At 49.0% G+C, this 23123-nt stretch overlaps 1 protein-coding gene across 1 annotated transcript in view; it reads left to right on the top strand.

Annotated features, from left to right (window-relative positions):
• CLCN1 (chloride voltage-gated channel 1) overlaps positions 1-23123 on the top strand; it is a 66742-nt gene that overhangs the window by 2897 nt on the left and 40722 nt on the right. Inside the window, exons 3-8 of the mRNA XM_065566782.1 lie at positions 1646-1777; positions 3396-3524; positions 3626-3759; positions 11629-11706; positions 12615-12693; positions 17804-17929. Coding sequence (XP_065422854.1) covers positions 1646-1777; positions 3396-3524; positions 3626-3759; positions 11629-11706; positions 12615-12693; positions 17804-17929 — 678 coding nt within the window. The remainder of the gene's footprint in view (positions 1-1645; positions 1778-3395; positions 3525-3625; positions 3760-11628; positions 11707-12614; positions 12694-17803; positions 17930-23123) is intronic.

Below are 23123 nucleotides of genomic sequence, written 5' to 3'. Positions count from 1 at the left end.
TGTGCTGGCTCTGGCAGTACACGCAGACAACTGCTGTCTGCTGCCCCCGGGTCCTAGTGCCCCCATCCACTAATGGGAAGACAGGCTGCCCTTACCCTGCCCTTCCACCCTAGCCCTGAGCCTCTCCAACACCCCAAACCCCCCAGCCTTCATCCCCACACACCCTAATCCTCTGCTCCATCCCTGAGCCCCCTCCTGCATAGATTCATAGATTCATAGATTATAGGACTGGAAGGGACCTCGAGAGGTCATCGAGTCCAGTCCCCTGCCCGCATGGCAGGACCAAATACTGTCTAGACCATCCCTGATAGACATTTATCTAACCTACTCTTAAATATCTCCAGAGACGGAGATTCCACAACCTCCCTAGGCAATTTGTTCCAGTGTTTAACCACCCTGACAGTTAGGAACTTTTTCCTAATGTCCAACCTAGACCTCCCTTGCTGCAGTTTAAACCCATTGTTTCTGGTTCTATCCTTAGAGGCTAAGGTGAACAAGTTCTCTCCCTCCTCCTTATGACACCCTTTTAGATACCTGAAAACTGCTATCATGTCCCCTCTCAGTCTTCTCTTTTCCAAACTAAACAAACCCCTCATGAACCCCTCATCCCCAGACCCACAGCCCTCACCCCTGCATCCCCTCCTATCCCCAAACTCCCTCCCAATCCCCCTCCCTCTTCCCACACCCCCCCTCCTGCCCTCAAACTTCCTCCTAAAGCCTGCACCCCCTCCCTTTGCACCGCCTCTCACCCCCAAACTCCATCCCAGAGCCTGCACCCCTCACCCCCTCCTGCACACCCACCCCCTGCCCCAGCCCGGAGCCTGCACCCAGCACCCAAACTCTATCCCAGAACCTGCACCCCTCCTGCACCATAATCCCCAGCCCAGGACCTGCACCCCAGACCTCCTCCCCCCACCCAACCCCCCTCCCAGAGCCTTAGGCAGGTGGGGTGGGGGGTTCTGGGCACCACCAAAATTTCTACAACCCTGCCACCCATGCGAGTGGATAAGGGTCAGGGCAGTCAGGGGACAGGTAGGGTCCTGGGGGGGGGCAGTTAGGGTAGGGGGTTCTCAGCAGGGGACAGTCAGGGGACAAGAAGCAGGGGGGGTTGGGGTTCTGAGGGGAGCAGTCAGGGGGTGGGAAGTGGGAGGGAGTGGATGGGGCGGGGCTAGGGCGGGGCTTCCCCCCCCCCAGTGTCCTCTTTTTTGTTTGTGGAAATATGGTAACCCTATGATGGGTTGTTTGACATCCTGCCCGGAAATTGGTTACTTTCCTTGCTGTTGCCTCTGGGGAGCTAATATCTGGCTGATTCCCCAACTTATAGCATGTTTTAGTGACAACCATACAACACAATCTCACAACTTCATAGGCATTAATGATATACATATATGGATAGAAAAAATGACTTTCAGCAGATTATAACCTTTTTTTTGATACCTCACATGGCTTGCTTTGTATGCAAGATCACAATTATATATAAATGAGGAATATAGGGGTTACAGGGTGCTCCCCCAAGGTATAGAATGTCACACTGCTATCTTGCCATACTCAATAAGGGAAAGAAGAGACAGACAGGGGGCTTTCTCAATATTTCTTGACCCTCCCTAGCTTAACCTCTTGCCTCAAGACTCTTTCTCATCCACAGACTGTGCTAGACACATTCAGAAATACGTTACCAAGAAGCTTGGAGAAGACTGGATATTCCTGGTTCTGTTGGGTCTGGTCATGGCGCTGGTGAGCTGGGGAATGGATTATGCCAGCGCCAAGAGCCTGCAGGGTGGGTCCCATTCAGGTGTTATGAAACTGACTCATAAATCACATGAACAATTCACTTCTATGCCTAATATCCCATGTTCAGCACCAACTCCCTGCAGCACATGGCCCCATAGTGCCATGCTGGGACATTGGGGTCAGTACTAACTCCCAGGGCAGAATATCCCCTAGTTTGTCACCCATACCACTCCCTGAGCACAGCTCTTCTTGCTGGGGCACTGGGATCAGTACTGACCAGAGGGGAGAGTATCCTCTAAAGCAGGGGTCTCAAACATGCGGCCTGCTGGGCTATTTCCTGTGGCCCGCCGAGCGCCCCCCCCCGCCTACCTCCAGGCCAGGGGTGGGCAAACTACACCCGCAGGATTGCCCCCCTCGAGCCCCACGCTGGCTGGCATCACATCCCTGTGGCTGGGGGGAGAAGCAGAGGGCTCCGTCCGTGTGTTGCCCTGGCTTCCAGGCACGCCCCCCAGCAGCTCCCATTGGCTGGGAACGGGGAACCACGGCCAATGGGAGCTTCGGGGGAGGTACCTGGAGGAGCGGCAAGCAACGTGAAGAGCCCTGCATCCCCCTCCCCTAGGGGCCGCAGGGACATGGTTCCAGCTACTTCCCGGAGTGGAGCAGAGCGGGGCCGGGGCGGGGGCTGGCAGCCTGCCCTGGCCCCGGCCCCGGTGTGCGCCGCTGCCACCCCGGAGCCCGAAGCCCTCCTGCACCCCACACCCCAACCCCGTGCTGCATCCCACACTCCTTCTGCACCCCAACTCCCTGCCTTGAGCCCTCTGCCTGCACCCAGCCCCCTGCCCTGAGCCCCCTGCTGCATCCCACACCCCTTCTGCACCCTGAACCCTCTGCCTGCACCCCAACCCCCTGCTGCACCTCAACTCCCTGCCCTGAGCCCCTGCCACACCCCTCATGCACCCTCTGGGGGCAGGGAGGGGGCGGAGTTGGGGTGCAGACTTCGAGGAAGGTGTTGGAATGGGGGCAAGGAAGGGGTGGGAAGAGACGGGGCCTCATGGAAGGGGTGGAGTGGGGGCAGGGCCGGGAGCAGTGAGGAGGTGTGTGTCAGTGATGCGGCCCTCTGGCTAATGAACTAGCCCTCATGTGGCCCTCGTGGTCATTTGAGTTTGAGACCCTTGCTCTAAAAGTCACACAGTTGTTGCAGAACATTCATTTAATTGGAAGTTTCTCCTCAAAACATAGGCCAGACATCCCCTGCTTAGCTTAGGATATTTAACAGTTACAGGCCAAGGTAGAACAGTAAGGCTTGACCATGAAGTCCTGTTAATTTAATATTATATTTCTCCCCTAAAGATACATACATACACACAGCTCCTCTAATCCAGACCCCACATCCTATTTTGGGAGACCCTCTTTCTACTGGGGTGAATTCAGTTTTCAGGTTCATTCACCCTTGTGTTTCACATCCCCTTAATACACACTGCTCCCTGTGACACCTGTCCTCTGCTGGCAGGACCCCTTTCTGCTGTGGGGTTCAATCCTGGACGTGGTTGGATTGTTCTCAGTTGGGCCAACCCGTGCTTTTGAGCTGGGTTTGTTTGATGCTCATCAACCCCTTTGGGGGGGGGGGTGCTGCTCTCGCTGACTCCTGTTCTGTCTGTCCACAGCTTACAAGTGGATGTACAAGGAGCTGCACCCGAGTGTCCCTATGCAGTACTTGGCCTGGGTCACCTACCCCCTCATCCTCATCCTCTTTGCTGCTGTCTTCTGCCACCTCGTCTCCCCACAGGCTGTTGGTGAGAGCAGGGGGCAAGGGAAGATCTGCTTTTCTCTGTCTCTTTTTCTGTTCCTTGTTTCTATGGCTTATTTATTCATTGTCTGTTCTGGTTTTTTTCAGGGTCTGGGATTCCTGAGCTGAAGACAATCATGCGTGGAGTGGTCCTCAAGGAATACCTCACACTCAAAGCTTTTGTGGCCAAAGTTGTAGGCCTGACAGCTGGGCTGGGGAGTGGCATGCCTATAGGGAAAGAGGTGAGTGTTGCTATTGTGTGTGTGTGTAGTGATGGCCAGGGAGGGGGAGGCAGGTATAGGAGTCTCTTTGGGCACTGTGAAGCCCTGGGGAGGAAGGGGCTATAACTATCTTATCTTTTTGGACAAGGGGCCATTTCACTCTACCACCACTGCTCTGCTTTTGTTTCTGAATTTCCCTACAGCATTGACCTCCCATTGGTCATTTTCCTGACTCTGTAAAAGGTTCGATAGAGAAAGGATTAAAGGAAGTGTGAAGTTGCACTCCATAATATTTTGTGGAATATGCTTGAGTGTAAATATGATGTAACTTTATGCAAAAGATCTATTGTAAGGTATCATTACAAATTTACTGAGTGTGTTCATCCTATTTGTATGTATGTATCATTCTTGTAACTGAAGCTAGAAATATAAAGTATAATTCTGAAGTCCTATTGTAATTATGCAAAGTGTGGGCCATTGATGATGGTTTAGAATCTTGATGGCTCCCATTGACTAGGACAATTGGTTGTAAATGGCTCTGTTTACTTGCAAGCCTTCCTGTGTTCATGTAAGCCATCCCAGGAAGAATGGTGGAATCCATCTTAAACCTGGTGCTTTTCCATTTAGAAGGAGGGGTGGGGATCCAAAGAGACAAAAGATTCCCACCTTGTGCCAAAGCTATAAAAGGGGGTGGAAGAGAACAAAGAAGGCTGCAGTCATGAGAAAACCATGGAAGGGATGGTCTGATGGGATAGCCTAATTTTGGCAATTAATTGATCTTTGACTATTAGCAGTAAATATGCCCAATGGGCTGTGATGGGACACTAGATAGGGTGGGATCTGAGCTACTACAGAGAATTCTTCCTGGGTGTCTATCTGGTGAATCTTGCCCACATGCTCAGGGTTTAGCTGATCGCCATATTTGGGGTCGGGAAGGAATTTTCCTCCAGGGCAGATTGGCAGAGGCCCTGGGGGTTTTTCACCTTCCTCTGCAGCATGGGGCATGGGTCACTTGCTGGAGGATTCTCTGCACCTTGAAGTCTTTAAACCACAAGTTAGGGTGACCAGACAGCAAGTGTGAAAAATCGGGATGGGGGGGTGGGGGGTAATAGGAACCTATATAAGAAAAAGCCCCAAATATCGGGACTGTCCCTATAAAATCAGGACATCTGGTCACCCTACCACAAATTGAGGACTTCAATAGCTCAGACATAGGTCAGGGGTTTGTTACAGGAGTGGGTGGTGTCAAAGTTAGACTCAGGACTCATAGTTTGTTAGACCACTCTGTTTTATTAGCACAGCGCTCTGCTAATACATTCAGATAATGTGAGCCCCCATGCAAGATTCAAACAGTCTTATTTATACAGATAAAAGGGTGCGAACTAAACAAAGGGTCAGAGAGAGCAAAATTGTAAAATTTGCATAGGGCACAATATGCATATCCTGCTTCCTTATTAACTCTTATCGATCTAAGGCTAATGCTTCACCAATTGCCCTTAAGTGGGGCAATTCATTAAGCAGTTAATTGTCTGCTTTCCTGCCCCCTGGCTTGCAGCATTTCTCTTTTCTACTTAAAGGTACATACAGCATTTTTTAATTCATTCTATTTCTTTAATATAATTCATTTCACTTTCACAATCCCTCCTTTTGGTCAAGCTTACGCAAAGACCAACAATTACTGGGTTCCACATATTAATCGTTCTTTATCTCTTCGTTCATCAGTGATATTTCAAAATCATCATATTAGCACTCTGTTTTGGGGCAGTCACTTGGGTGGCATACCTTACACAATTCTGGATACAACAGGAGATTTGCTGAAAACATACAAAAATCATTAAGATTTCAAACAGGATAGTCAGGGCTCCCTGAAACAACCAGTTTCCTATGCCAGAGAAATTGAACAGGTTACTTAGCCACTTCCATAAAGAACTCGGCTCTTCATGGGGAAGATATGCGATTTGTTCTAAGTGACTAGCGCGATCTATTACCTCATTGGTGTCATCAGGTATGAACACACAACAATTCTTTTCCAATGAGAGCCCAGGTCCCTCCTTTGGCTGCCAGCACAATGTCCAATGCCTGACAGTTTTGGAGGGCCATCTGTCAGATCGCCTGTTTCTTTGGCCAGGGTTTTTTAAACTCTCTCCGATTTCATTTGCCATTATTTCAACTACTGCTTGTAACCTCAGGAGCCTTTTTGCATGGTGTTGAAAGATTGTATTGTTTTCACTAAGGTTACTGTAGGGGGAACATGAAATTGATTTTTTTCTGTTTGATCCTGAGGTCAAGAAAAAATTCATATCCCCATACCCAGCCCGCCACTTTTTAGTTTTATTCGAATAATCCCATACACCATTGGCCACAATATGCTGAAGGCAACGGCTTTTTCCCAGATCCAGCCCTGTCCATTACACACTCAACACCAATGACCTTTTCCCTCCACCACACTTATCCATTTAGATACATTTATTCCCACTGCTTCCCAAGTGTCATTACTGTTCCATGTTCTGTTAAACGAACAAGGTCCTCCAGTGAGGTCTGGGGAATTGAGTGGGATTGCCAGGACAGGAACACCAGCTTGAGAGTGGGCTGAGATGTGGCTACAGACCCAGCAATTAGAAATATTAAGGGTCTGAGCTATCCACACTTACTGCTGGATAAAAGAATTGTCATTGTGGACTCCCCAGACCTTAAGACACCAGCAGCTGAGGAACAGGCGCCACCAGAGGCGCATGTTGGAGGCAAGGCCCTTCTGGTTCTGACAACCTCAACTGAGGGAACCGCAGTCACGGTTTTACATCCACCAGGCAGCAGGCGCTAGGCTCACTACTGCTTCTTTTTGAGCCTTGCTTTAGGTCCTCGTCTGCTTCTGGCAACCCTTACGAGCACGTAGATGGTAAGGTATTGCAGGCTGTTCCTCTACATCTTCTTCTGGAGTCAAAATTGACTCTGCGTGGTCCTGAGGTGGTGATTGGTTTGCTGGGGGTGGTGCCTTCTTACACTGCGAAACATGTATCCACGCTGTGATGCTAGACAGTTTAAAAGCCATCTGGATAGTAAGCAGTACCTGATAATTCTTTAATTTCCTTTAAGTCTCTTTACTTCTTTTTCCTTGACTCTGGCTATAACAATGGCCTTCACACCTTATCTTTTTCTGATGCATACATTCCTCATTCACACAAACAGATTGAGAATACAAACAGTAGTATTTTATATCGCGCAAAAAGGCATTGCAAATTAAAACCTTGCTAAGTTTTACAATCAATAACCAAGACAATTTACATTGAGACCCAGGCCTTTAATGTTCCTCTAATCTACTTAACATAGACACAATAGAGAATCCTGTCTCTTACTTACTAAACCTTAAACAAAGAAATGTATATTTAACTAGAGTGCCTACTTTGTAGTACATATAGGAAACCATAGTAGACATTATAACTTATTCTAAAACAAAAGGGTGACCATAATCAGTCATAAGGATTGTTCTGGTCTGTCATTCCTTTCTGCTATTCAAAAAGGGTGGCTGACAGGATGAAATCAAATCATACATTAATTCTTATCCTGCTCCTACATATCCCCCTTTTGACACTAAGATTATTAATCGCCAGTGTCACTTCTTATTTAGTCCACGTAATAGAAAATACTGGGAGGTGATTTGGGCCTGTGGCTCTAGCTTTGCATACATTTGTTTTATCCAACAGCACATTTCAAACATTAAATTTGATTAAATTAAACACACACAATTTTAAACCAAAAACAATTAGGGTTAGTAACATTAGTATGCCAGTAGTTGTGGAAGACCATTCAGAAAATATGTTATACCAATGGAAAGCTGTTATGTCTTTCTGCAGTGGCAATTCTTAACATGTTCCCATTTGCGTGTATAATATGAATGGGTTGGTTTCCCACATTGTCCTTTTGTTTGTTTTAGGAACTATGTTACCTTTTTACCTTTTGTAAACACAGTACTTACATTACATTTACATTTGTCTATTGGAAGGTTGCTAACACTTCCATTCTTTTAAAACACTTTCCCCCAAGAATTAACACATACACATAGCCCATTATACAGTACTTTGATCTCATTATTCATTTTATCCCACATACAGGATCCTAGTGAGATGTCTTTACTACAGGGCTTTGGAGCAACAGGCATGGATAATCATACCCACTTTTATTTGTTTTTTATTAGGTTGTCCTGTAGCTGATATTAGCTTTTTCTGAAAGACAAAAATAACATTTTTCTACCCCTTTTGGGGTGGCATTTATTATTGCTTAAAATATTCCTTTCTTTTACAAATACCCTGGCTGATTGCAGGCAAAACAAGAGGAATTACCTCCATATTTTCCTGTGTTTTTGTTCTACAGGCAGGCCAGGTTTCAATGGCTTCTATCTTTTAAGAGTTATGGGGAAATTATCCCACTGTTCAGTCATTAACTCCATGAGCTGGTGTACCTCAGTTTTCCCTTTACAGCATACCAAGTTTACAGTGTCTTTCCTGCTGTGTTAAGCTTTAAGTTTGTTTACAGGTAACAGCTGAAAAGCAACATTACCATAAAGGATTTTTCCAAAAATCATACACACTATACATTGTTACAGGGGTACTTATTAACATTAAATTTATTTTAATTAAAGGTATCTTGTTATACCGTGCCTTTTATTTAGACAATTTGTTTGCTGACCAGGTATGTTCTTTATCTGCAACTTCTTTGTGCTGGCAGTTCTCTCACTTCCTTTATCAGTTAGGTAATTTGCATCAACACAGGCTTGGCTTTTGGATTTAAAGCCATCAGCAGAGCTCAGCGATTCTGTCTTAAAAGGAACACAATTAACTTTTACCAGAGTTTTGATTAGTTTTAACTTTTGCTTCCAAAACACACAGAGATCTGAAAAAGAAAACACAATCTATTGTGGCTTCTTTGGAGCCCTAATAGGATTTTAATTAAGTAGCATGTTTTGTTTGCATAGAAAACCCACAATGTTCTTTTAGCAAATCTGACTAAATTGTTTATAGTCAAATGATTTTAATTAGATAGTCTCTTTACCTGGATTATTTACAGACATTCTTTTGGAAAAGGGCCCATTTTTCCTTTAGAATGGCTGCAAAGAAACTAAGAATTATTTTAACAAGGTTCTTAACATTTTTACAAGGTTTAACTGCTTAATTCTCTCCAGCCTCTGTAGAGTTAACTTTTCACTCTCTTTCCTTAAATCACTTGTTTATCTCTCAAAATGACATCTTTATCAACTCAGATTTTACCTATGCATTGTTCCAGGGGTTCTTACTTGCACTTACTCCTGACACTATGCCCTTAGGGCTTCCAACCTGGTTTTTTTTTTTTTTTTCAGTTTCTTTATCTGTTGCTTGCCTGCTTGTCTGGGCCCGATCCTGCTTTTTCCAATGAACCATTTTTGTGAGTGATATTGTGGTCATTTCACAATTTTGAAAGAAATGTTTAAGGAAAGGGACCAGGAAGGGTAGGGGCTAGTTGAGGAGCCCACCCTCCTTAAAGAATCAGTTTGTGAGGCAGACAATGAAGGGGAATAAAACAAGGGCCTTTTTATCCTTTTTACAATGAGATGGGAGTATGGAGGGGGTTGGGATCGATCCAGGGTTTTTTTTTTTTTTTTTTTTTTTTCAGAGAACGGGGTAAAGGGGAGCGCTCAGTCTGGTGGTGGGAGAGGAGGCTTTTAATAAAGCTTTTAACTTATTATTTGAATATATTTGAGAGAGGTGAGTTTTGATTTTGTCCACCTACGATTTGCCTCTTCCTACCACTGCAGAAACAATTAACCTCTCCTTTAGCCAATTTAGTTTTAGGTTAGCCGAGTTTGTCTTTTAAGACGCCCACTCAGTCTTTGTTCCAAGATTTTAACAGTGGCCACTGAGTTTTGGGATCTCCCTGAGTTAGCCTAGACCATTTTTCCAGAAATTTACAGGAGTCCGGACCCTTCCTAAAACTGAGCCGGTGTTCCTTTAGGGAACTGTCCCGACTTAGACGTCTGGTTACCAATACAGGAGGACTTTACACACACCAATCACACAAGAAGGAAATTCAGGTTCGTCAGAGTGATGCCCGGTGCAACACACAAAAGGAGCCCACAGGCTACTGCCTCAATCGCCCTTGCTTTCACACCAAGGGTTTTGCCCAAGGTGCGGTGCGGCTGCGATTGTGCAGATTTCACTTACTCAGACCGTGGAGACAGGAACCCCTTGGTCGGCCGATTCCCGGACGGAGATGGCACCCAGACTCAAACACTTCACAGGAGGACAGATAGACACAGAGACAGGACAGTCCTCAGTCCGGACAAAACACAGAAATAATTACCTGACCAGATTCCTGATGTCAGTTCCCGGAACAGAGTGGGAACCAACAGGTTCGATGGTGTAGACCTCACTGTGGTCGTGCGCCCTTCCGTTCAGGAGGAGGACCGCTTGGGCCAAATGCCCAGGTGCCAGCTGCCACAGTCATCCTACACAAATGGTCAGGAATCACACAGCCCCAGTGAAGACAGTTGCCATCTCGGTGGAACCTCCAAATTGTCAAAGTTAGACTCAGGACTCATAGTTTGTTAGACCACTCTGTTTTATTAGCACAGCGCTCTGCTAATACATTCAGATAATGTGAGCCCCCATGCAAGATTCAAACAGTCTTATTTATACAGATAAAAGGGTGCAAACTAAACAAAGGGACAGAGAGAGCAAAATTGTAAAATTTGCATAGGGCACAATATGCATATCCTGCTTCCTTATTAACTCTTATCGATCTAAGGCTAATGCTTCACCAATTGCCCTTAAGTGGGGCAATTCATTAAGCAGTTAATGTCTGCTTTCCTGCCCCCTGGCTTGCAGCATTTCTCATTTCTACTTAAAGGTACATACAGCATTCTTTAATTCATTCTATTTCTTTAATATAATTCATTTTACTTTCATAGTGGGTGAGATTCTGTGGCCTGCATTGTGCAGAAGGTCAGACTAGAAGATCATAATGGTACCTTCTGACCTTAAAGTCTATGAGTAAACCCTAGTTACAACCTGAGCTAGAACTAACAAGAATTGTACCAGGGTAAAGGATTGGGCCCAGACTAGGAAGGAGTCTAGTCTTTGAAAGAAGCTTATTGGAACATCTCTGAGGGTGAGATATTATCTGTAATCAGTTTTTTAATGTATTAGGCTTAGACTCGTGTGTTTTTGCTTTATTTTACTTGGTAACCTACTTTGTTCTGTCTGTTATTATTTGAATCCACTTAAATCCTACTTTTTATATTTAATAAAATCACTTTTGTTTATTAATTAACCCAGAGTAAATGATTAAAACCTGGGGGCGCAAACAGCTGCATATCTCTCTATAGGTGTTCTAGAGGGTGGACAATTTATGAATTTACCCTGTATAAGCTTTATGCAGAGTAAAACGGATTTATTTGGGGTTTGGATCCATTGGGAACTGGATGTCTGGGTTTTGGAGACAGGAGTACTTGCTGAGCAGTTTTTGGTTAAAGTCTGCACCTTTGGGGGCGAGGACCAGACCTAGGTCTGTGTTGCAGCAGGCTAGTATGTCTGGCTCAACAAGGTAGGGTTCTGGAGTCCCAAGCTGACAGGGAAAACGGGCTCAGAGGTAATTCCAGCATGTCAGGTTCACAAGGGTGTCTCTGTGACTGAACCCGTCACAGGAAGATGCTGAGATACCTTCAAATCACTGATTTCCTACCTGAGAGAAAGAGGGGACAGATGGGGGGAGAGAGGCAGAGATGACCAGAGAGAAAGAGAGAGAGAGAGAGAGAGAGAGAGGAGAGCGTGTTTCAACATCTGTGTTTATTAAATCCATGTCAGTGGCACAATGTCACTGACCCTCTTTCCTCATCGTCTTTCCCCTTCTCTTCTCTAACAGGGTCCCTTCGTGCACATTGCCAGCATCTGTGCTGCTGTGCTCAGCAAGTTCATGTCAATCTTCTGTGGTGTGTATGAGGTAAGGCACAGGTTTCTGTGTGCACTTATCCTGAAGCTCTCCATCTCCTGGGAAAGGCAACATGATTTCTTCTCCAGAGGAGGGCATAGCAGGGGAGGGGGCAGGATATTGGTACAGGGAACGCAGTGAGTTCACCAAGGTGTTACAGACCAGTACATTACATGTACTGGCCAGGATTATGGAGAGTGGCCAGGTATACAGTCCAGTAAGTTATAAGGACTGGCCAGGTATGTGGCCTACTAAGTTACAGAACAGACTGGCTAGGAATATGGTCTGGCAAGTCTGGATTCTGATAGTGCTAAAGCCATAAGCTACCTCATTGTAGTCACCCTCGATGCATAAAGACTTGCCAAATAGCTTTGCATAAAGACCAGTTTGTCTTAGAATGTGCATGCACAGAGCACTGCTAATCATAGGAGTGGTCTATATGTCTGCTGTAGAAACAGCCTTTGCAGTAAAAAGATCATTGTAGTGATCTTATTAAGACTGGCAGTGTCCCTAGAGGCTAACTATATGCTATATAGAGAGACTGACTCACTGTAATAGAAACAGCTTGTGCAGACTGGCTCCCTGCAGAGACTGGCTGTGTAATATAAGATAACTACAGCAGTTGTTTACATAGACCAGATCTGTATAGAGACTGGTGCACAGGAGTAGATTGGTGGCATGCAGGCACCACATCACTTTAGTACAGTTGACCTTAGCTGTACTTAGTGACCAGATTTCCATATTAAAGACAAGCTTACTGTACTAAAGACTGGCAGTGTGTAGAGCCCGGCTCACGATAGCAGAGACGGCTGCATTTGCTGCTGGCTGTTGCTTCATTTCAGAGGATGTGGGGACTAACCCTGTGGCTGTGCTCCCTCTAACCCTGGCATGCCCTTCTCTGGCTGGGCTCTCTGTTCCAGAATGTGTACAGGCAGCTCGAACTCCTGGTGGCGGCTTGCGCGGTTGGAGTTGGATGTTGCTTCGGGGCTCCTCTTGGAGGCAAGTGTATTCTTATATATGACATTTTGTATACATCACCTCAACTCTCTCACTGTGAATCTCCTGCATGAAAACAAGTTCTGCACAGACTTACCTTCTTTCCAGTTCTGTGGTGAAATGTAATTATTTCATGTAATCATGGAGGATGAAAGGCAAGGGAGGGGGGAAAGGTGAGGTGGATTATGGGAAAAATGCCACAGAGGAAGTGACATTTGGGCAGGAAGTGTCATCACTAATGGCTGAGCCTATTTAGTCCCCATGTATCAGGCCGAAAGTCCAAAGGTGGGTCCGCCTACACAATCAGTAAAGACCACCTTCCACAATAGAGAGGAAGGACCAAAAAACATAATGGTGGGGAGTGACATCACTCATGGACAGCAAGTGATAATACTCATGAACAGGAAGTTATATTTTTAGTGCGCAAAATAAACTCTTTATCAGTAAGCTAGAGAATAATATAGCTGTGGAGAAAAATGTGACTGTTAATCACTCACATCTTTGCTTCGGAATCAGAACCACTCTTATAAATAACACGTATGACAGAGATATATTTATCCTTTGGCTAGATGGGCAAGGCCCAGGGCAACAGTACACAAGGTGCAACAGCCTCCAGTCAAGAGGGAGAAAACTGATACATAGATCATTTGTCATAGAATGTTTCCCTTTTGATTAGTCCTGAGTGTGTGTCTGAGTGTGCCCACCCCACCTCAAGGCCCTACTCCAATCACCTGGACACTGTGCCCAGGGTAATTTTGAGGGTATTCAAAGTTTGATGGTTGTTCAAATACTGTGTTATTTCCTTGAGGCAAATACTTCATTTCCTGTCTTTAGATGGAGTGAGTGAGGGGAGTAATAAACTGTAGCCCAGTCTTGGCTCAGGCCAGCCGAAAGAGATCATTTCATTACTGTTTGCCATAAACAAAAACCAGACAGTTTAGTAGGGTTACCATTCGTCCGGATTTACCCGGACATGTCCTCCTTTTTGTTCTAAAAATAGCGTCCGGGGGGAATTTGTAAAGCACTCACAATGTCCGGGATTTCGCCCCTCCCCCGGCAGAGCAGAGCGAGTGGCTGGGAGGGCTGCAGGAAAGTCCCGGCCTGGACTCCGGAGCAGCTTCCTCCTCCCACCCCCCCCCCCTGCATTCTGAGCCGGCAGCAGCTCCTCCTCCTGCAGCCCGGTCCCGCAGCCCTGTGCAGGGCCAGGGACCGGGTTTTGTTGTGCAGGGCCAGGGACCGGGTTTTGTTGTGCTGGGGAGCTCAGCCATGTGTCCGGCTGGCACAGAGCCCAACACCCTGTTCTGAGCAGCAGGGTAAGGGGGCCAGGGGGCAGGAAGGTTCTGGAGGTGGCAGTCAAGAAACGGGGGGGGGGGGCTTTTTGGGGGGAGTGGAGAAAGTTTTGGGCAGTCAGGGTACAGGTAGGGGGTAGGGTCCTGGGGGGCAGTTGGGGGGGGTCTTAGGAGGGGGCAGTTAGGGGACAAGGAGTGGGGGGGTGGGGTGCTGGGAGTTCTGGGGGGGAGCTGTCAGGGGGCAGGAGTGGGGAGAGGGATCGGAGCAGTCAGGGGACAAGGAGCGGGGGGGTAGGGGGCTGGGAGTTCTGGGGGGGAGCTGTCAGGGGGCAGGAGTGGGGAGAGGGATCGGAGCAGTCAGGGGACAAGGAGCGGGGGGGTAGGGGGCTGGGAGTTCTGGGGGGGAGCTGTCAGGGGGCAGGAGTGGGGAGAGGGATCGGAGCAGTCAGGGGACAGGGAGCAGAGGGGTTTAGATGGGTTGGGAGTTCTGGGGGGGGCTGTCAGGGGGTGGGAAGTGGTTGGATGGGGCGTGGGAGTCCCAGGGGTCTGTCTGGGGGTGGGGGTGTGGATAAGGGTTGGGGCAGTCAGGGGACAAGAGGCAAGGAGGCTTAGATAGGGAGTGGAGTCCTGGGGGGCAGTTAGGGGCAGGGGTCCCAGGAGGGGGCAGTCAGGGGACAAGGAACGGGGGGAGGGTTGGGGGTTCTGGGGGGGCGGGAAGTGGGAGCGGCAGGGGCGGGGCTAGGGCGGGGCTCCTCCTGTCCTCTTTTTTGCTTGTTGAAATATGGTAACCCTAAGTTTAGTATCTGGCAAATAAGGGCTCCTGAATGCTTAGCAGACTGGTAACAGACCTGACATCCAAAGGGCAGGGGATCCTTCTCAGGGAGAGAGACAGAGGTAGGTGTGTGAGAATGGAGCAGCAGGCTGGAGGCAGCTTGAAGTTGGCTTCAGAGGGAAGGCTAGATAGCAGGCAGCCTGAGAGCTGCAACGAGGAGGCTGGATGAGAGCTAGGTATCTAGCGGAGAAGCAGGCTGTGACTGGCTGAAGGCCAGCAGCACCACACAGGAGGAGCCCTGTACAAACAGGAGGTGTGAGACTCTCACTATCTGGATGACAAGAGGACAGTGCAAAGGGGATCCCACCAGACGATGGGCCAGTGGGGTCTGCAGGCCAACACTTAATTACTCCAAAAGAGGGATGGACTAGAGGAGCAACTAGGGGTTAAAGGAGATTAAAACAGCAGAGGGCTCTCTTACAGCACCAGCCAAGGAGCAGGGTGAGCTGTGGAGGGGCACTGCTTACCCAAGCCAGGGGGAAGAGGGGGAGCTCCCTCTGCATTTAGCAGAGGAAGGGGAGAAATGCCCCCACCCCACTCCACTTTAACCCCTGCGGGCAGCCCATTACCTCTCTACTGGACTGTGACATCAGTTAATATACATGTTTAAGCCTTGTGCCTAGTGTACATGCACCCTTTCTTGTCTCCAAACCCTAGTAAAGAATCCTCCATTGCTCACGCACAATGTGAACATGGTGCATGGAGCACCTCTAGTGCTGGCCATTGAGCATGCTGTCCGATCTCTAGAAGGGGCTCGGGTACCACAACCCCACAGTGACAATACCTGGGAGGGGATCCAGTACTTGCCATAGGAATATTTTTGTGGGGAAGTGGTAAAAAAAAGCAGAACAGAAACAAATGAAAGTGGCCTCTCCATGGGACAGTCCAATGTGTGTCTGTCCTTTGCAACAGGCTGCAGAAACTCTACCTTACAAAAATGGCAGCCACCCCAGCAAATAGCAGATTCCTGGACATGCAGAAGTGCAGCACAGAGGAAACAGGAGTTGCACATAGCAATTACAAAGATAGATACACCACAGGAGAATCCCTTCCCATGGTCTCCTTGCCCCCCAAACTCCATATGTGGAGCTGATAGACTCACAGAAGGAGCAAAAGGCATTTCATTTGGCTTTTGCCAACTTCATTGAGTCTGCTCTGATTGTGGGACCCTCACTGCTTATCAGAGATGTGCATGCACAAAGCAAACACTGCTGGAATGAGCTGGGGGTGCTAGCAGCAGTGAGAGAAACCTCCTTCCAGGCTCACAAACTGATTGGGCCCACCAGCCTTGAAGGTGGGACAAATAAATGCAGAGATACCCAGATGCCATGTTTTCATAATGGCTTTTCTGTCCATAACCATGATTTAGCTTCCTGTTTCTGCCACGGTAGCAAGTAGAGGTCATTTCTTGTCCTAGCTAGCTCCTTTTGAGGTAATTTCCTGTTCATATATATGTTTAATGTTATTTCCTGTTTGGATGGATTTGTTCTGAGGTAATTTCCGTTTTGATATATATTTTCCCAAGGAATGGTGTGTTCCTCTCTCCTCATTTTTAAGCAGTGGATTTCAGGGGTTCACATGGGGCAAGATTAAATCAAGATGGGTCCCTTAGGCACTTCCCCACTTGGGTGTACCCCGGGTCTTGCTCCTGCACTATGGCCTCTACCCTCCTTGGGGTGTCAGGGACCATCCGCACAGGAGTGGTCTGCTGAGCTGGTGTTTGACCCACCAGTGCTCCTCTTTGGGCAAACTGGGGCCTCCCCTGTCTCTAGACCATCACCCCCTCTCTTCAGACAGGCAATAGACAACTGGTGCCTACCCATACTGGAGGGGCACAAGGTAAATGTGAGGACACGTGACCGCTCCACATGTTTCCCCTGCCCAGTGACTCCTCCCACCCTGAGCCCACCCCAGGGCCACAGCACTCTCCCCACTCCACATTACCGGTGAGGGGGTGGGCTCTCTGCACCTCCCCCTGCATGTTTTGCTGCTTCTGCTGCTCTCCCTGGTAGCTGCAGCTCTGTCCCACTCCCTGCATGGCTGCCAGGGAGAGAGGCCGAACATGCCAGGCGGGGGGAAGGGGTGAGGCACAGGGAGAGGAGGATAGAGCTCCTCTCCCTCCCTGCCCTGCATTTGACCCCTCCATGCCCCCCCACCCCTCGCCTCTGCACTGGAGGAGGAAGGACTTAGCTCCCACTAGTCTGCATATGGGGCCTCTGCTGACACCACACCAGCTGTCATGATGAAGTGGCTGCCGTGAGAGTCCCCACAACACAGAATTCCTGGCTGGGGCATTTTTTCACAACCACAAGGGCTAGAAATACATGTACTTCAATGAAAGCTGAGACTGTGCCTTCATCCCTTGACTAGTGCCTATGCCTTATTCCAGACCCAATTTTACTTCAGTCCCTTTGGATATTTTGGAGGTGTCTAGGAGGGAGGAATGAGAGAGAGATTATGGACATATACCCCACAAACATTAGTGATAGCGGGTTGATGACAAGCTGTGACACTTGGTCTAATTTTGTGACTCACTCTCCCTTTTCTTTCCTATTGTCTTCTCTCTGTCTGTCTCTCTTCTGTCTCTTCCACCAGTAGCAGCCGTATTATTACACTGATGTCCTGACTGTGGGCTGTGCTGTGGGGGTTGGCTGCTGCTTTGGGACACCACTTGGAGGCAAGTGGCTGCTCCCTTCCTCTGCCTTTCCTCAGATATCTTCGTCCCCAACCCCCAATTCAATGACCATTCCCTATAGTTTCAGCCTCACCCACACTCATTCCCTGGTATGTCCTCCCCACAGAGAGACAACCTCCAGCAGCAAGAGTCTCTGCCCTCTCACTTTTGCCATCCCTTTAACTCTGCCTCCTTTGCAAAACCTTTTTGACCCAAACTTGATGGGAGCAGTGGGCAATGATGGCTGGACAGGATACTAGAAGTTCTGGGGAGCTTTCCAGGTATACGTCCAGGTGATAACATCTCTGTTTTCTCTAGGGGTGCTCTTCAGCATTGAGGTCACTTCCACCTACTTTGCTGTGCGCAATTACTGGCGTGGTTTCTTTGCAGCCACGTTCAGTGCCTTCATTTTCCGAGTGCTCGCCGTGTGGAACAAGGATGCAGGTAAGGCTAGAACCAAGACCTCTGTGTCTGGTGCCCAGGCCTCTATTGTCTACTTCATCTCCAATTTCGCCTCAATCCAGAAATACAGTGGGGATGTGACATTTCCTCCACCATCTTCCTTGCATACATGACAGGCAGAGAGAGGGAAAGAAGAGGGAGAGTGGCAAACTTATGTCAAAAATTAGCTAACTCCCCGATTCCTCCCAGTCCTAGGTGTGTCTGGGGTTGCCCAAAAAATTCACCATGAGGATACATGAATCCCCAAGAACTGGGAGGATTCTTGAGATGAGAATTCACAGTTAGTCAATGTAATGTAGGGCTGCATACACAGAGACATGCCATCCCATAGCAGGGAGGTGACAGTATTTACAGCCTCACACTGGGCTGTCAAGCAGAAAGGTAACAAATTGGAGGGAATTCAGACAAGTGCAATAACCAACTGAATAGGAGGCTGGAAGGACTGATTTATGAGGAAAGATTGAAAGAGCAAAATATACTGGCTAATGATGATGAAAAAGGACAAAATAACTCTACAGGTAGCAGAAGAGGGTAAATGCATTTTCATGCAGACATTAACACCACAGAGGGTGAGGCTTGTTCAGGATGGTGCAGGGAGGTAAAGGGGAATGTTTCAGATACTGCAGTAATGGAGACAGAGAGAGAGATTAAGCAGCTGGATATGAGGAAAATATCTCCTAATGTTGAGGGGCTGTTAAACTGTGTATGGTCCATCTAGCCCAGTGTCCCATCTCTGACAGTAGCCAGGCCCAACTGCTTCAGAGGATGGTATAAGAACACTGCAGCATGCAGATCTGCCCCCCACATTAGGCCTCATCCTAATCCCTAGTAGTTAGAGACTAAATTAGGGCCTGAAGCATGGGGTTTAACATCCCTTCCAATACTTACTGTCATTAACTATGAAAACCCTGGATATTCTTGTTAATCTTGTCCAGTCTCTTTCTGAATCTTGCTAAGTGCTTGGCCGCAACTGTGGCAGTGATTTCCACAGTGTAATCCCACGTTGGGCGGGAAAGTATTTCCTCTTGTAGTTCTGAATTTCCCACCTTTCAGTGTAATTGAATGTCGCCTTGCTGTTGTGTTAAGTGGCAAGGAGCATAGAAGTTCTTGCTCTACCATCTCTAGACCAGTCATTATTGCATAGACTTTTATCATGTCCCCTGTTATTTGTCTCCTTTCTAAGATAACAGTCCCAATCTTTTCAATCTCTCTTCATACAAGAATTTTTCCAGGACTGCAATCATTCTCATTGTTCTTCTCTGAGCCCCCTCTAGCTCTTCAATATCCTTTGGAGATGAGGTGACCAGTGCTGCACACACAATCCAGATGAAGCCGTACCATGATTTATATCAAGGCATTATAATGTTCTCCATATCATTCTCCATCCCATTCCTTATGCATTCTAGCATCTTGTTTGCTTTTTTGATTGCAGCTGTACATTGAGGAAAGCTCACCACTGCTGTCTATGAGACCTGGGTCCCCTTCCTAAGTTGATACAGTTAATTTAGAACTCTACACGGTGTATAAGTTAAAATTTTTCCCTCCACTGTGTGTTACTTTGCATTAATCAACACTGAATTTCATTTGCCACCATGTTGCTCATTCCCCTAGTGTGTTTAGGTCTCTCTGAAGTTCCTCCCAATCCTCTTTGGTCCTGACTAACTCAAATAATTCTGTCATTTTCAGATTCTGCTACTTCATTACTCACCCTCTTTTCCAGATCATTAATATATTAAACTGCACAGAACCTATTACAGAACCTTGTGGGACCCACTGTTAATCTTTAGCCATGATGAAAATTGACCATTTACTCCTACTCTTTGCTATCAGTCTTGTAGACTGTTTTTGCTCCATGAGAACACTTCGCCTCTTACCATCTTGTGCGGGACCTTGTCAAGGGCCTTCTAAAAGTCTAAATAAATTTCAACCGGCCCCTACTTTACTGACATGTTCAAAGAATTCTAAGAGATCAATGAGACATGACTTGCCTAAAATCCATGCAGGTTACAACCTGTCAGATCATAAACTTTGTTATTGTTTATAATGATAATTTCAACAAGTTTATCAGGCATGGAGCTAAGGCTAATTCCCCAGAGCACCCTTAGAGCTTTTTTAAAATATAGGTACATTTGCTACCCTCCAATCTTTGGAAGCAGTGGCTGTTGTTAATGAGAGAGAGTGTATTTTTTATTAACAACTCATCCACTTCATCTTTAAACTATTTCAGAACTCTTGCATGTTATCATCTAAGCCTGGTGACTTATTGCCTTTGAAATTAACAGTTTGTTCTTCTTCGAGTGCTTGCTCATATCCATTCCATTAGGTGTGTGCGCGCCGCGTGCACGATCGTCGGAAGATTTTTACCCTAGCAACACCGGCGGGTCGGCTGTGGAGCCCCCTAGAGTGGCGCCTTCATGGCGCTGAATATATACCCCAGCCGACCCGGCGCCCCCTCAGTTCCTTCTTACCGCCCCTGACGGTCGTTGGAACTGTGGAGCGCTGCTTAGCTGTTCTCCACTCTCCCTAGCTTAGTTCGTTATTCGCAGTTATAGTTATAGTTATAGTCCTAGTGTTTATAGTTAAATAGTTCAATAGTTTTAAGAGTTGTCTAGTTGTTATAATAGTTCAGGGGATTAAGGGGGTCGTCTCCCCCTTTCTCCCCCGGCCGCGGGGCCGGGCTCATGCCCAACGCTCCCGGCTTCAAGCTGTGCGCCTTCTGCGCTAAGCCTATGCCCACGAGCGACCCGCACGATTCCTGTCTGAAGTGCCTGGGAGAGTCCCATCAAACAGATAAGTGCAAGATCTGTAAGGCCTTCAGACCAAGGACCAAGAAGGAGCGGGACTTTCGGCTCCGGCAACTCCTGATGGACGCGGCACTTAGTCCGGACGCTCCATCTACAAGTCAGGCCCCGGCACCTAGCGCCTCGGTGCGCAGTGCCCCGGCGGCACCGGCCATGACGACCACGCGAGTGGCGTCAGATGAGCCTTCCCGGCACCGGACCTCATCGGCACCGAAAGCACAGCAAGTGCCTCGGCGCCGGTCATTATCCCCAGGGCATAAGAAAGCCCATAAGACGGGGACCTCCGTGCCGAAGACGCTGGCTCCCCCAGTGCCGGGGGTAGAGCCGCGTACGCCGGTGGAGCACCGGAAACAGGTGCCTCCAGCACCGTCGACTCCGGCGCCGAGGCCGTTGAGTCCGGTGCAGACGGCGTCTCCACCGAGGCAGGCGGTGATACAGTGCCTCCCGTCAACGCCAGAGACCTTCGCGGCGGCGAGAGACTTAATAGCTCTCACGGAGCCGGCACCGCCTCAACCACCGGCACCGACGGCACCGTTGCCTCGCCCGGTCCAGTCGAGGGGGAAACCTGCCTTGATGCGCCCTCCATCGCAAGGGCTGGAACCTCGGCACCGATCCAGGTCCCGAAGCAGGTCCCCACGCCGCTCGCAGTCCCGGCACCGAATATCACCTCGGCACCGGTCGTACTCGCGGCCAAGATCTTCTTCGCGGCACCGCTCTACGTCTCGGCACCGCTATGATCATCGGCACCGATCAACGTCGAGACGTAGTTCTCGGCACCGCTACGGTCGCCGCTCGACGTCGAGAGGCCGCTCCCGGTACCGGGCATACTCCAGGTCCTCGTCGAGGTCCAGATCCGACTCCCGGTACCGACGAGGTCATCGGCACCGGTCGTGGTCCCGGCACCGATCGCCGGCACCGCGTGGAGATAGATCATCTCCAGACCGGCACCGTGCGGCACCGCAGCCCACGGGAATCGTCTCGACGCTCTCGGCACCGCCATGGCCATCGAGATCGGGGTCTCGCTCCTCGGAGGACCTCTCGAGATCGGCATACCCCCCTCAAGGGCAAGCCGAGGAACAGGACTTGGGCCATTGGCAGAACATAACAGAGGACCATTCTCATGGCCCATCTCACTGGTCGTTTTGGACCCCGTGGGCGTACCATCAGGCGCAAGGGGCTCCAGTTGCTTCGACCTCTCGCTCCGGTCACTCTGTTAGAAGGGCCCCGGAGTCCACCATCTCTCGGCCTCCGCCAGGGGGCATGGAGGCTTCCGTGTCCGCACCACCTGACGCCCTGGACTCAAGCGCAGGTGATGCTCCGGCCCAGGAGCAGGGAGCCCAGGACCCTCCCTTGGATCCTGTCCCACCGGAGGCATCTTCCTCTTCCTCTCCGGATGAGGCAGTGGCGGGCACATCGTGCACAGGTCCACCTCCAATAGATCTTCGGGCTCACCAAGATCTTCTGCGTCGGATGGCCCGTAATATGGACCTGCAGGCGGAGGAGTTAGTGGAGGTGCACGACCCCATCGTGAATATCCTCGGAGCGGATGCCCCATCGAGGGTGGCGTTACCCCTGATCCGCACGATACAAGCCAATGTATCTACGATATGGCAGACTCCTGCCTCTATCCCACCCACAGCGAGAGGGGTGGAAAGGAAATACTTTGTTCCGTCTAAAGACTACGGGTACTTGTATACCCACCCCCAGCCGTGTTCACTGGTGGTGGCATCAGTGAACGCAAGGGAGCGCCACGGTCAGCAGGCCGCAGCGCCCAAATCGAAGGAGGCTAAGCGCCTCGATTTATTCGGCCGTAAAGTTTACTCAGCCGGAGGGTTGCAACTTAGAGCGGCTAATCAACAGGCGCTCTTGAGCCGCTATAGCTTTAACTCCTGGAACTCTATGGGGAAGTTCAAGGAGTTGGTTCCCCAAGAGTCCAGGGAGGAGTTTGGAGCCCTGGTGGAGGAGGGTAAGAAGGTGGCTCGGACCTCCTTACAGGCCTCCTTAGACATAGCGGACTCTGCTGCGAGAACCCTGGCCTCAGGTATCGCTATGCGGAGGATCTCCTGGCTCCAGGTTTCGGGTCTGCCTCAGGAACTGCAGCAAACCCTGCAGGATCTGCCCTTTGAAGGACAAGGGCTGTTTTCCGAAAAGACGGACTCTCGCCTGCAGAGCCTCAAGGACTCCAGGACGATCATGCGTTCCTTGGGGATGCATGTTGTGGGCCCTCAGCGCAGGCCATTTAGACCGCAGCCTCAGCGCTTCTACCCCCCCTCGCCTCGTCAGAGACAGGACTCGACCCGGAGGCGAGGGCGAGGTGGTAGAAGAAGGTGGACCGGCCCTCAACCTGGTCAGAACCAGGGGCCACCTAGACCACC

Source organism: Chrysemys picta, chromosome 1, assembly GCF_011386835.1.
Source record: "Chrysemys picta bellii isolate R12L10 chromosome 1, ASM1138683v2, whole genome shotgun sequence".
Lineage (NCBI taxonomy): Eukaryota > Metazoa > Chordata > Testudines > Emydidae > Chrysemys > Chrysemys picta.
This window is presented reverse-complemented; position numbering and strand designations above follow the sequence as displayed.